At 42.6% G+C, this 13,716-nt stretch overlaps 1 protein-coding gene across 1 annotated transcript; it reads right to left on the reverse strand.

Moving 5' to 3' along the window:
• Positions 1 to 105: 105 nt before the first annotated feature.
• Positions 106 to 13,415, reverse strand: LOC106613500 (uncharacterized). Its single transcript, XM_014215800.2, has 5 exons — positions 13,049 to 13,415; positions 12,553 to 12,662; positions 3,269 to 3,364; positions 2,785 to 2,952; positions 106 to 2,629 (listed from the first exon to the last, which is right to left on the reverse strand). Exons 1-5 carry the CDS (start codon positions 13,119 to 13,121, stop codon positions 2,468 to 2,470), a joined length of 609 nt encoding a protein of 202 aa, XP_014071275.1. The 5' UTR covers positions 13,122 to 13,415; the 3' UTR covers positions 106 to 2,467.
• Positions 13,416 to 13,716: the final 301 nt, after the last annotated feature.

Raw genomic sequence — 13,716 nt, forward strand, 5'->3', positions numbered from 1 at the left:
AAGGCACCTCGGAGGTTTGTGGTATATGGCCAATATACCACACCCCTTCGTGCCTTATTGCTTAAATATATAATCATGACATCAGCAGTCTGTTATGGGCATTGTAAGCTTAGTCAATGGAACAATTTCATGTGTATCCAAAAGTATTTCAGTTTTGGAAATAGTTTTGTATCTGGGGAAAAAACTCTGTATAAGGAAAACATGAAACCACCCCTTTATCAAATGTGTGTGTGGTCTATAGTTCCTGAACTAACCACAGGGTGTTTCAAGGCTTAACACATCAGAAGTTTCCCCTCTGATTTCTCTAAACAGGCCATAGAGGGATAATGTGAAACAAAAAAAATACTACAAAGCAGAGGGAAGTAATATATCACAGTTATTAGCATCAGACTGTACTCTAAAGAACTCTCCTTAATAATTTACTCTCAGCCCCATGTGGTCTCTTAAAGCCAACTACCTCTTTCACATAATTTTGTGTTGATAACACCGGTTCAAGAGACGTTGGGTGTTGACCTGTAACCATTAACTCAAATTTGTATCTGGGGAATTTTGTGTAAACCCATTCACAATCACCAGGATTGACACATTTTAGAGAAAAACAAGAAACTCCAAATAGACACCCATGGCAGGATCTGTGTAATATTCCCCAAACATTTTACAGATCATTCTTTAATCGGAGTTTAAGTAAGGTGCCATGTTTTTTGTGTGTTTTTGTTTTTGTATGAGTTACAGATAGCATGAATGGTATTAAAACTCCTCTCATAGTGGTATGCAGGGGAGTGTGGAGTACATTCAGAATACCCTTGGTGCCTTCACCATGAAACGACAGCTTGTCAAAACATGTATGATGGAGGCCCTCTCTAATAACTGATGAGTGCTGTAGTTGAGATACATCATGTGCAAAAATATAGTATGTGTTATGAGAGTTGATAAGGGAGGATAATGTGCAGTACATGAGAGTTGGAGGGGGGGAATAACTCTGCAAAGAGGGAGAGGTCAAAATGAGGTCGCTACTCCCTCCACTGATTGACTCACTATCTAGGTTATGGACATATTTGTACCTGGTAGAGAAAAACAGATGAACAGGAGTTTATTCTCTTTTGATATCTTGACACTAAGGTTTATATTAATCCTCGTCAGATTGATATAGCTCAAGTTAATACAAATATTTTTTATTTAAGTGCATAGTTCAGCTATTTCATTTAAGTGCATAGGTATTTTAAGTGCGTAGTTCACTTTTACTTATTTTTTTGATTTGGGTCGGACATAATATGAATGTTTTGCATAGTTACGTATCTCAGTCTAAAAACGCATTGAGAAACCCCATTCCAGTTTAGCCCAGAAGCTAAAACGTCAGGGTCATGGTGAGTTTTTCTGCATAGTTAGTTTGACCTGTTTAACCGTCCCTGAGTGAACACATACTGCATCCCAAATGGCACACTATTCCCTATGTAGTGCACTACTTTTGACAATTAGGGTGCCATTTGGTACACATACATTGTCTCAGTAGTGTTAATAATTTGTGATGCATTCAACCACAACAGCTCTCTGGTCTGGCCCTACACTCAAAGATATCAGTACATGTTAGGTAGCTAAGTATTCATAGCTCAGTGTTCTTTTGTAACAAGGGGATTTAGATTTTTCATTAACACGTTCAACCCGAGACAATGTCATTGTTTTGTGGTTGTCTACGACTTTGAACGTTGTGATGAAGCATCAGATGTCTGCTGCTGAGGTGCGGATGTCATCTTTCCACACACTGGAGCATCTCTAGAGTTTGAAATGTAGGCTTATTTGATTATCTCAGGGGTGTAAAACTCATTTTGCACCAGGGGCTGCATTCGGTCTTCACCGAGGTCCAGTGTGGCGCATTTAAAATTTCCTCACCATCATAATGTGCAAAAAATAGTCCTCTATCAATAACTTTTTGCATTTTTGATGCTCCCTGACTGTCAAGCTTTCACAAGCTGGACAGAGTGAAGAGACTATAAAAGTATGTCCATTATAATTTCTACACAGTTTAGATTTTGTTTTAGTCATTTCAATGTGAATTGAAAGTTTTTCCCCAGATATTTATTTTTACTCAAACAACCAGTGGGCTGGATTGAATGGACTTACGGGCCGGATCCAACCAGCAGGTCGCATGTTTGACACCCCTTATGTAACTTATAAATGATATCATTGCCAGTGGCAGGATATCAAGCCATTTACAGTGTACAGTCATGTTAAAACCACTCGCTACACCAACTGATGACAGTCAGAGCCGAGAGTGGTCTCAGGATCACAGACAGGGTGAAACTGAGTCAGGCATTATCATGACAATGTCTCTTTCTTTGTTGATGTTTCTTCTTTCCTCTTGCCAATGGTGTGAAAGTGAGTCTGGTTAAAATGCTAAGTTGAAAACCAGTCATGCTCCGGTCCTCAAGGAGCCCCTGATCTAGACAGAGCGGGATTCCCGAATGGGCTTCTAAATAGGCCAGTAAGGTGAGGGGGCTGCCTCTATTGTCACTGTGTGTTCAAGGCTAGAGGGGGAGAGAGGGAGGTCTGAGGGAAATGTCTCCACAGACTGTAGGTCTTCAGAGGAAATGACCATGGACTGGCGAACAGTCTCCTCGTACGTCGGAGGAGGCTGTAGGTACAGAGACATTTTATGAGGAAACATTTACTGTAATAAATGTTCTGTATGAATACATCAACATCCTTCCATTGATGTAAATGAGAATGTGTTCTTAGTCAACTAATTTATACAGTGATTAATTGGACCAGAACATAGGAGTGACTTACCGCCGTTTCAAACTGTGTGGGGCTGAGACCAAAGCGGTCGGCTATCATGGAGTGGATCTGTCTCTGGCGGTCCTTCTTACGGACGCTCTCATAGGATGGCAGGCGGGGCAGGGGCCCACCCAGGTGGTAGCTGCTCGGCTTACCGATGATAAACAGCCTTCCTGGAAGCTGCAGACACACATGCAAACATGTTTATATTATATCACTTTTTCTATTTTTCAATAGTTGATCTGATTGGTCAAAAGGCCAAAAAGTGGAAAAAGATCCAAATTGGGCTGCCTGTGTAAATTACAGTGATGAGCTACATCAAAGTTAATATTTTCTCCTCAGTATAAGGACAACTGAAATCAAATGGTGCTGGGCATCAATAACACTGTGAAAGCAGCTCAGATGGTTTTTCGATAGAGATTATAATTGGGAAAAATGAATGAATGTATAATATCTCTGTGGGTAATACTATGTAAATACAGAGGCTTTTTTTCACCTGGGACCCCACATTTCCGTGGGTCATGGCAACAGTCTGTTCATCATAGGGATACCCTACCAAAGACTGTCTGATGTTGTACTGGGGTGGAGCGTCCTGGGTAGGGAGAGAAGATAGGCAAGACTGGTTAGTCTGTCTACACTACAGTGGAGAATTGTCCTACATTTTACCTAAGTTTTGTCTGTGTAAAATAAAGTTATGCTGTTCTATTCTATCTTTACAAATAGTAAGGCTGCAGCAAAAACAAAGACATGAACAGTTCAATGCAAATGTCCAATTAACCTCAAGTTAAGTTTACTAGGTGATGATTGAGCAACTTTTTTTATTACATTTTTTTATTTCACCTTTATTTAACCAGGTAGGCTGGGGGAATTTTTATTAAAAAAATTAACCAGGTAGGCCAGTTGAGAACAAGTTCTCATTTGCAACTGCAACTTGACCAAAATGAAGCAAAGCAGTGTGACACAAACAACAACACCGAGTTAAACATGGAATAACAAACATACAGTCAATAATACAATAGAAAAAGTCTATATACAGTATGTGCAAACGAGGTAGGATAAGGGAGGTAAGGCAATGAATAGGCCATAGTGGCTAAATAATTACAATATAGCAATTAAACACTGGAGTGATAAATGTGCAGAAGATGAGTGTGCAAGTAGAGATACTGGGGTGCAAAGGAGCAAAATAAATAAAATAAATAACAGTATGGGGATGAGGTAGTTTGATGGGCTATTTACAGATGGGCTATGTACAGGTGCAGTGACCTGTGAGCTGCTCTGACAGCTGATGCTTAAAGCTAGTGAGGGATATATGAGGTTCCAGCTTCAGTGATTATTGCAGTTCGTTCCAGTCATTGGCAGCAGAGAACTGGAAGGAAAGGCGGCCGAAGGAGGAATTGGCTTTGGGGTGACCAGTGAAATATACCTGCTGGAGCGTGTGCTACGGGTGGGTGCTGCTATGGTGACCAGTGAGCTGAGATAAGGCAGGGCTTTACCTAGCAAAGACTTATAGATGACCTGGAGCCAGTGGATTTGGCGACTAATATGAAGCGAGGGCCAGCCAACGAGAGCATACAGGTCGCAGTGGTGGGTAGTATATGGGGCTTTGGTGACAAAACGGATGGCACTGTGATAGACTGCATCCAATTTGCTGAGTAGAGTGTTGGAGGCTATTTTGTAAATGACATCGCAAAGTCAAGGATCGGTAGAATAGTCAGTTTTACAAGGGTATGTTTGGCAGCATGAGTGAAGGAGGCTTTGTTGCGAAATAGGAAGAAGATTCTAGATTTAATTTTGGATTGGAGATGCTTAATGTGAGTCTGGAAGGAGAGTTTACAGTCTAATCACACACCTAGGTATTTGTAGTTGTCCACATATTCTAAGTCAGAACCGTCCAGAGTAGTGATGCTGGATGGGGGGCAGGTGTGGGCAGCGATCGGTTGAAGAGCATGCATTTAGTTTTACTTGCATTTAAGAGCAGTTGGAGGCCACAGAAGGAGAGTTGTTGGCATTGAAGCTCGTCTGGAGGTTAGTTAACACAGTGTCCAAAGAAGGGCCAGAAGTATACAGAATGGAGTCGTCTGCGTAGAGGTGGATCAGAGAATCACCAGCAGCAAAAGCGACATCATTGATGTATACAGAGAAAAGAGTCGGCCCGAGAATTGAACCCTGTGGCACCCCCATAGAGACTGCCAGAGGTCTGGACAACAGGCCCTCCGATTTGACACACTGAACTCTGTCTGAGAAGTAGTTGGTGAAGCAGGCGAGGCAGTCATTTGAGAAACCAAGGCTGTTGAGTCTGCCGATAAGAATGTGGTGATTGACAGAGTCGAAAGCCTTGGCCAGGTCGATGAATACAGCTGCACAGTATTGTCTTTTATCGATGGTGGTTATGATATCCTTTAGGACCTTGAGCGTGGCTGAGGTGCACCCATGACCAGCTCAGAAACCAGATTGCATAGCGGAGAAGGTACGGTGGGATTCGAAATGGTCTGTGATCTGTTTATTAACTTGGCTTTCGAAGACCTTAGAAGGGCAGGGTAGGATAGATATAGGTCTGTTGTAACGTGCATCGCCTGGTGACGAGGAAGCGGACCAAAACGCAGCTGGGAGCGAACACATGTTTATTCAACACACTGGAATTAAACATGTACACAAAATCAAGAAAAATGCAGATACGTTACGTGCTCAAACAAAGAGACAACACCCCACAAACAGCGTGGGGAAAACAGCAACTTAAATGTGATCCCAATCAGAGACAATTAGTGACAGCTGTCTCTGATTGGGAATCGACAGAACCCAACATAGAAATAAACCCACCTAGAGCCTACACAAGGCTAAAACTTAAACCAAACACAAACCAATGAAAAATACCTAACATGACACACCCTGACCCAATATACCCGAGTTCACCTGGTCAGGGCGTGACATCTGTAGCAGTTTGGGTCTAGAGTGTCTCCCCCTTTGAAGAGGGGGATGACCGCGGCAGCTTTTCAATCTTTTAGGATCTCAGACGATACGAAAGAGAGGTTGAACAGGCTTGGCTATAGAGCTATGATTAAATTCTTCAAGCCAAATAATATACTCCACTAAATTAAAAAGCAGTATTGATCCTTGTCTGATGCATGTTATGCAACATAAAAGTGATCTACTATACAATGGAAAATGCCCTGTGCCAAATTCTAAAGTTTTATCCAAAAGTCTCTTTCTTTATCCCTTCTTTATTTCTTATTCATTCTTTATCCCTGTTGCGGTCTCACAGATACCTTTCTACTACTGATTACAGTGTAGGTATTTTAACATGAGACATCATTGTGTACATAATAACACAGCAGAATTTCTCATAATCAACTGATACTGGTTCAACAAGGAAACAGTGTTGATGTTTTCAATGTAAAATATTGAAATTAATGGAAGGAAGGCAGTGGGAGGCAAATGGGGCTGGAGTATGGCCTTCAATGTAACTGACTAGCATGTGATGCAAAGGAAAAACAGGAATGAAAGCTTATCTCAGATGAGTAGACTATGGCTGAATAGCAAATTATTGTATAGTAACAGAATAATAACAATTTTGTTGATACAACCAGCAAAAAGGTCAAAGGAGAGTTTAGCTGTGGTGCATTCTCGATAGGGGAGAAAAATATGGATACAAAAAGCAGGGGGTATTGATCTTAACCTTTAATTTACTGAGCTGTCACTGCTTGCTCTCTCAGGTCTGTATCGTAAGAGATACAGGGAAATCTTATTCACGTAAACATTTTAAAACAGCCATACATTAGATCCCTTTGTTGATAAGATTGGCCCCCCATTGCCTTAGATTAGACGATGGTCTCATAATACCACCAGACCAGTTACATGGTCAAATCAAATCAAATTTGATTTGTTACATACGCATGGTTAGCAGATGTTATTGCGAGTGTAGCGAAATATCTTGTGCTTCTAGTTCCGACAGTGCAGCAATATCTAACACGTAATCTAACAATTACACAACAACTACCTAATAAACACAAATCTAAGTAAAGGGACCAGTACCCGCAAATAAGAATATATACGTATAAATATATGGATGAGCAATGACCGAGCGGCATAGGCAAGATGCAATAGATGGTATAAAATACAGTATATACACTATCGTTCAAAAGTTTGGGGCCACTTCGAAATTTCCTTGTTTTTTTGCCCATTAAAATAACATCAAATTGATCAGAAATACGGTGTAGACATTGTTAATGTTGTAAATTACTATTGTAGCTGGAAACAGCTGATTTTTTTATGGAATATCTACATAGGCGTACAGAGGTCCATTATCAGCTGTCACGGGTGTCGTAGGGTGTAGACCAAGACGCAGCGGGAAAATATATACTCATCTTCTTTTTATTTGTGAAGAAGGAAAAACACATATACAAAACAAAACGAACTGGACAGTCTCGTCAGGCAAACAGCTAAACAAGAACAATCTCCCACAAAAAAAACATGAAAAACAAACTCCTAATTATAGGACCCTCAATCAGAGGCAACAATAACCAGCTGCCTCCAATTGAAGGTCCAACCCCAATTAACTACACATAGAAATACAAAAGACTAGATAGAACATAGAAAATATACTAACATAGAACATAGACTAACAAACCCCGGATCGCATAAACCAAACACCCCTCTACCTAAATATATATCCCAAACCACATGAAACAAACACCCCCTGCCACGTCCTGACCAAACTATAATAACAAATAACCCCTATTACTGGTCAGGACGTGACATCAGCAACCATCACTCCTGTGTTCCAATGGCACGTTGTGTTAACTAATCCAAGTTTATCATTTTAAAAGGCTAATTGATCATCAGAAAACCCTTTTGCAATTATGTTAGCACAGCTGAAAACTGTTGTTCTGATTAAAGAAGCAATAAAACTGGCCTTCTTTAGACTAGTTGAGTATCTGGAGCATCAGTATTTGTGGGTTCGATTACTGGCTCAAAATGTTCAGAAACAAAGGACTTTCTTCTGAAACTCATCAGTCTATTCTTGTTCTGAGAAATGACGGCTATTCCATGAGAGAAATTGCCAAGAAACTGAAGATCTCGTACAACGCTGTGTACTACTCCCTTCACAGAACAGCGCAAACTGGCTGTAACCAGAATAGAAAGAGGAGTGGGAGGCCCCAGCGCACAAATGAACAAGAGGACAAGTACATTAGAGTGTGTAGTTGGAGAAACTTCCGCCTCACAAGTCCTCAACTGGCAGCTTCATTAAATAGTACCCGCAAAACACCAGTCTCAACGTCAACAGTGAAGAGGCGACTCTGGGATACTAGCCTTCTACGCAGAGTTGCAAAGAAAAAGCCATATCTTAGACTTGCCAATAAAAATAAAAGATTAAGATGGGCAAAAGAACACAGACAATGGACAGAGAAACTCTGCCTAGAAGGCCAGCATCCCGGAGTCGCCTCTTCACTGTTGATTTCCTTGCCAGAGGGAATAACTACACTGTTTGTATTCTGACATATTCCCAGTCACTTTTCCATGGTTAAATGCGGTGGTTCGCGCTTTCAGTTTTGCGCGAATGCCGCCATCTATCCACGGTTTTTGGTTTGGGTAGGTTTGAATAGTCACAGTGGGTATCAGAGTATAAATCAATATTATTTTCTGAGGCTACCCGGATCATGTCCCAGTCTGTGTGATCAAAACAATCTTGAAGCGTGGATTCCGATTGGTCAGACCAGCATTGAATAGTCCTTGTCACGGGTACATCCTGTTTGAGTTTCTGCCTATAGGAAGGGAGGAGCAAAATGGCGTCATGGTCAGATTTGGCGAAAGGAGGGCGGGGGAGAGCCATCACGGAAGTTAGAGTAGCAGTGGTCCAGTGTTTTGCCAGCGCGAGTGCTACAATCAATATGCTGATAGAATTTAGGTAGCCTTGTTCTCAAATTTGCTTTGTTAAAATCCCCAGCTACAATAAATGCAGCCTCAGGATATATGGTTTCCAGTTTGCATAGAGTCCAGTGAAGTTTCTTGAGGGCCGTCGTGGCATCGGCTTGTGGGCGGATATACACGGCTGTGACAATAACCGACGAGAATTCTCTTGGGAGATAATACGGTCGGCATTTGATTGTGAGGAATTCTAGGTCAGGTGAACAAAAAGACTTGAGTTCGGTGTCCCAAATGACACCCTGTTCCCTACGTGTGTGTCTCTTTGTTAACGACAGCTGGTGTGCGATCTCTAATATTAAGGAAGTCTCGAGGTTCTGCTCGCCTGAGTTAGAATACCTCATGATAAGCTGTAGACCATACTATTTACCATACTACTGTAGACCATCTATGTTTTTCATAGCTGTCTATTAACCACCACAAACTGATGAGGGCACTAAGACCTCACTCAACGAGCAGCATATGGACATAATAAAACAAGAAAATGCTCATCCAGAGGCGACACACCTAGTGGCCATTGATTTTAACGCAGGAAAAATGATATCCTTCGTACCTAATTTCTACGAGCATGTCAACCCTAGATCGATCACCTTTAGTCCACAAACAGAAACGCTTACAAAGATCTCCCTCACCCTCCATTTGGCAAATCTGACCATAACTTTAGCCTCCTTATCCCTGCTTACAATCAAAACTTAAACAGGAAGTACCAGTGACGCACTCAATACGGAAGTGGTCCGATGACGCGGATGCTAAAATACAGGACTGTTTCACTGGTGCAGACTGGATTATTTTTCGGGATTCATCCGATAGTCACCGGTTTCATTAATAACTGCATCGATGACATTGTCCCCACAGTGACCGTATGTACATATCCCAACCAGAAGCCATGGATTACAGGCAACATCCACACTGAGCTAAGGCTTGCGCGGCCGCTTTCAAGGAGCCGGAAGCTCATAAGAAATCCACTACGCACTCCGACAAATCATCAAATAGGCAAAGCGTCAATACAGGACTAACATCAAATCCTACTACACCGGCTCTGATGCTCATCGGATGTAGCAGGGCTTGCAAACTATTGCGGATTATAAAGGGAAACACAGCCGCGAGCTGCCCAGTGACACAAGTCTACCAGACTAAATGCCTTCTATGCTCGCTTCGAAGCAGCAACACAGAACCTTGCTTGAGAGTGGCAAGTGTCTTCTGTGACATTTTCAACCTCTCCCTGACCCAGTCTGTAATACCTACATGTTTCAAGCAGACCACCATAGTTCCTGTGCCCAAGAACGCCACGGTAACCTGACTAAATGACTATCATTTAGTAACACTAACATCTGATGCCATGAAATGCTTTGAAAGGCTGGTCATGGCTCACATCAACACCATCATCCCAGACACCCTGGACCCACTCCAGTTTGCATACCGCCCCAACAGATCCACAGATTACGCATTCTCTATTGCACCCCACACTGCCCTTTCCCATTTATACAAGAGGAACACCTGCACTACATGACCAAAATCATGTGGACATCTGCTTGTCGAACATCTCGTTCCAAAATCATGGGCATTAATATGGAATTGGTCCCCCCTTTGCTGCTATAACAGCCTCCACTCTTCTGAGAAGGCTTTCCACTAGATGTTGGAACATTGCTGCAGGGACTTGCTTCCATTCAGGCACAAGAGCATTGGTGAGGTAGGGCACTGATTTTGGGCATTTAGGCCTGACTCGCAGTCAGTGTTCCAATTCATCCCAAAGGTGTTCGATGGGTTGAGGTCAGGGCTCTGTGCAGGCCAGTGAAGTTCTTCCACACCGATCTTGGCAAACCATTTCTGTATGGACCTCACTTTGTGCACGGGAGCATTGTTATGCTGAAACAGGAAAGGGCCTTCCCGAAACTGTTGCCACAAAGTTGGAAGCACAGAATCATCTAGAATGTCATTGTATGCTGTAGCGTTAAGATTTCCCTTCACTGGAACTAAGGGGTCTAGCCGGAACCATGAAAAACAGCCCCAGACCATTATCCCTCCACCACCAAATTTTACTGTTGGCACTTTACATTCGGGCAGGTAGCGTTCTCCTGGCATCCACCAACCCAGATTCGTCCATCGGACTGCTAGATGGTGAAGCGTGATTCATCACTCCAGAGTCCAATGGCGGCAAGCTTTATACCACTCCAGCCGACGCTTGGCATTACGCATGGTGATCTTAAGCTTGTGTGCGGCTGCTTGGCCATGGAAACCCATTTCATGAAGCTCCCAATAAACAGTTATTGTGCTGACATTGATTCCAGAGGCAGTTTGGAACTCGGTAGTGAGTATTGCAACCGAGGACAGATTCTTTTTATGAGCTACGCACTTCAGTACTTGTCGGTACCGTTCTGTGAGCTTGTGTGGCCTACCACTTTGCGGCTGAGCCGTTGTTGCTCCTAGACATTTCACCTTCACAATAACAGCACTTACAGTTGACCGGGGCAGCTCCAGCAGGGCAGAGGTTTCACAAACTGACTTGTTGGAAATGTGGCATCCTATGACAGTGCCACATTGAAAGTCACTCAGTAAGGCCATTGTACTACTAATGTTTGATTATGGAGATTGCATGGCTGTGTGCTCAATTGTATACACCTGTGAGCAACGGGTGTGGCTGAAATAGCTGAATCCACTAATTTGAAGCGGTGTCCAGACACTTTCTTATATATAGTGTATGTGAGAATGCTGTTCATTGACTACAGCTCAGCGTTCAACACCATAGTGCCCTCCAAGCTCATCACTAAGCTAAGGACCCTGGGACTGAACACCTCTCTCTACAACTGGACCCTGGACTTCCTGACGAGCCGTCCCCAGGTGGTGAGGCTAGGCAACAACACGTCCGCCACGCTGAGCCTCAACACGGGGGACCCTCAGGGGTGCGTGCTTAGTCCCCTCCTGTACTCACTGTTCACCCACAACTCTGTGGCCTGCATGACTCCAACACCATCATGAAGTTTGTCGACAACAGTGGTAGGCCTAATCACCAATGACTATGAGACAGCCTATAGGGAGAAGGTCAGAGACCTGGCAGTGTTGTTCCAGAACAACAACCATTCCCTCAACGTCAGCAAGACAAAGCAGATGATCAACTGGCAACTGCTTGGCATCCGACTGCAAGGCACTACAGAGGGTAGTGTGTACAACCCAGTACATCACTGGAGCTGAGCTCCCTGCCATCCAGGACCTTTATAACCGGTGGTGTCAGAGGAAGGCCCTAAAAATTGTCAAAGACTCCAGCCACCCAAGTCATAGACTGTTCTCTCTGCTACGGCACAGCAAGCGGTACTGATCAAGTCTGGAAACGACAGGACCCTGAACAGCACACCAATTACCTCGTACCCCTGCACATCGACTCGATACTGGTACCCTGTGTATATAGATAGCCAAGTTATCGTTACTCATTGTGCATTTATTACTTTTATTATTATGTGTTATAAAATTATATTATTTCTCTATTTTCTTTCTCTATACATTGTTGGGAAGGGCCGTAAGTAAGCATTTCACTGTTCATCTACACCTGTTGTTTACAAAGCATGTGATTAATAAAATTGGATTTTGATTAGATTGAATGATTTATGGATGTTTCCCTAGCCTCGAGTACCACACTCCTATCAGAGATGGTCTTAATATACATTAGGCATTTATAACATGTTTTCCCTGTTTATAACACATTCATAACATATTATATAATTATAATATATTACATTTTGTTTTAATCCAAAGCAATTTACAGTCATGCATGCATAAAGCTTTGGTATGGGTGGTCCCAGGAATCAAACCCACTATTCTGGCGTTGCAAGTGACATGCCCTAACAACTGAGCTATGTATAGTCTTACTGTATAGTGTTGGGTGGCCTGGTAGCTCCACACACTGCGGCAGAGAAGGTATTTCCTGTACAGGACCACCAGGAGCAGGAGAATCACTACGAAGAACGCCAGGCAGGACACTACAGAGAAAAGAAGACAACAAGAAGACAGGCATGAAGAGACTTTATAAAACATATGTGACATTAAAGTAAACATATAGGTTATGCACGATTGCTTTTACATATTTATTTATACAAATTCAAAAATCACTCGCACATTTGAGCAATCTTTTTTTGCAGGTGCATGGTAACAGTTGAACAAGATGAAGGAAAAAGTTAACCGCACACTGCTCTTGATAATATCACTGATCTTACGTATCGGCCTAACACATGCAAAATATACATAGCCTAAACAACCAACAGTTTGGCAGTCCTGTATAAAAGCAAAAGGTTTATGTAGCCTGAATGCTGTATGATATGTTTATATTTTAGCAGCCTGCTTAGGTTATGTGACTGCCACCACTCACCCGAGGCCACGATGAACGTTATCTGATCCGCTGTCAGTGTAGGTCGAATAGTTGTAGTTGCAGACGAAGACATCTTAAACTAAAGTAAGTCAGTATAAGTAGCCTTGTAAACCAGGTTCTGCTACGTAGACAGTTCTAAATAAAAACGTTGGCTTTCATTCGCTTCATTAGGCTTCTACTGTCCAAACCGCGAAGATTAAACCAATTGAAAAAGAAAATCGATATTATCTTCCCCTTCATTCGAGGACAGAGCCCCACACTGTTAAATCCAGTTATGCTGCAGGAGTGTATCACCTACTGTCTGTCCGAATTTGGAACGCACTAGTTGGAGAGAAGGGGCCTAGCATCACGTGTACCCGCCCTTCAATGGTCCATTTACTTATTTGGCTAAGATACAGACCTTTCACGTCTGTTTAGGTGAAAAAATAGAACTGGAGAAAAAAACTTTGCTAGGTTTTGAATGAGGCGCAGCCTACTGGACACATACGATACACGTATCAAAGTATTGTTTCAGTTGTAAACTGGTAGGCTACAGACCAGACAGATCTTTGGAACCAGAATTATAGAAAGCTTCGTTAATTCATAGCCGACGGATCTATGCATCTTAATTCATTCAGTAAACATGCGATGGGATTCTCTGACTTCCCCTCCCTGAAACCACCGACTCT

Source organism: Salmo salar, chromosome ssa01, assembly GCF_905237065.1.
Source record: "Salmo salar chromosome ssa01, Ssal_v3.1, whole genome shotgun sequence".
In the NCBI taxonomy this organism is placed as follows: domain Eukaryota; kingdom Metazoa; phylum Chordata; class Actinopteri; order Salmoniformes; family Salmonidae; genus Salmo; species Salmo salar.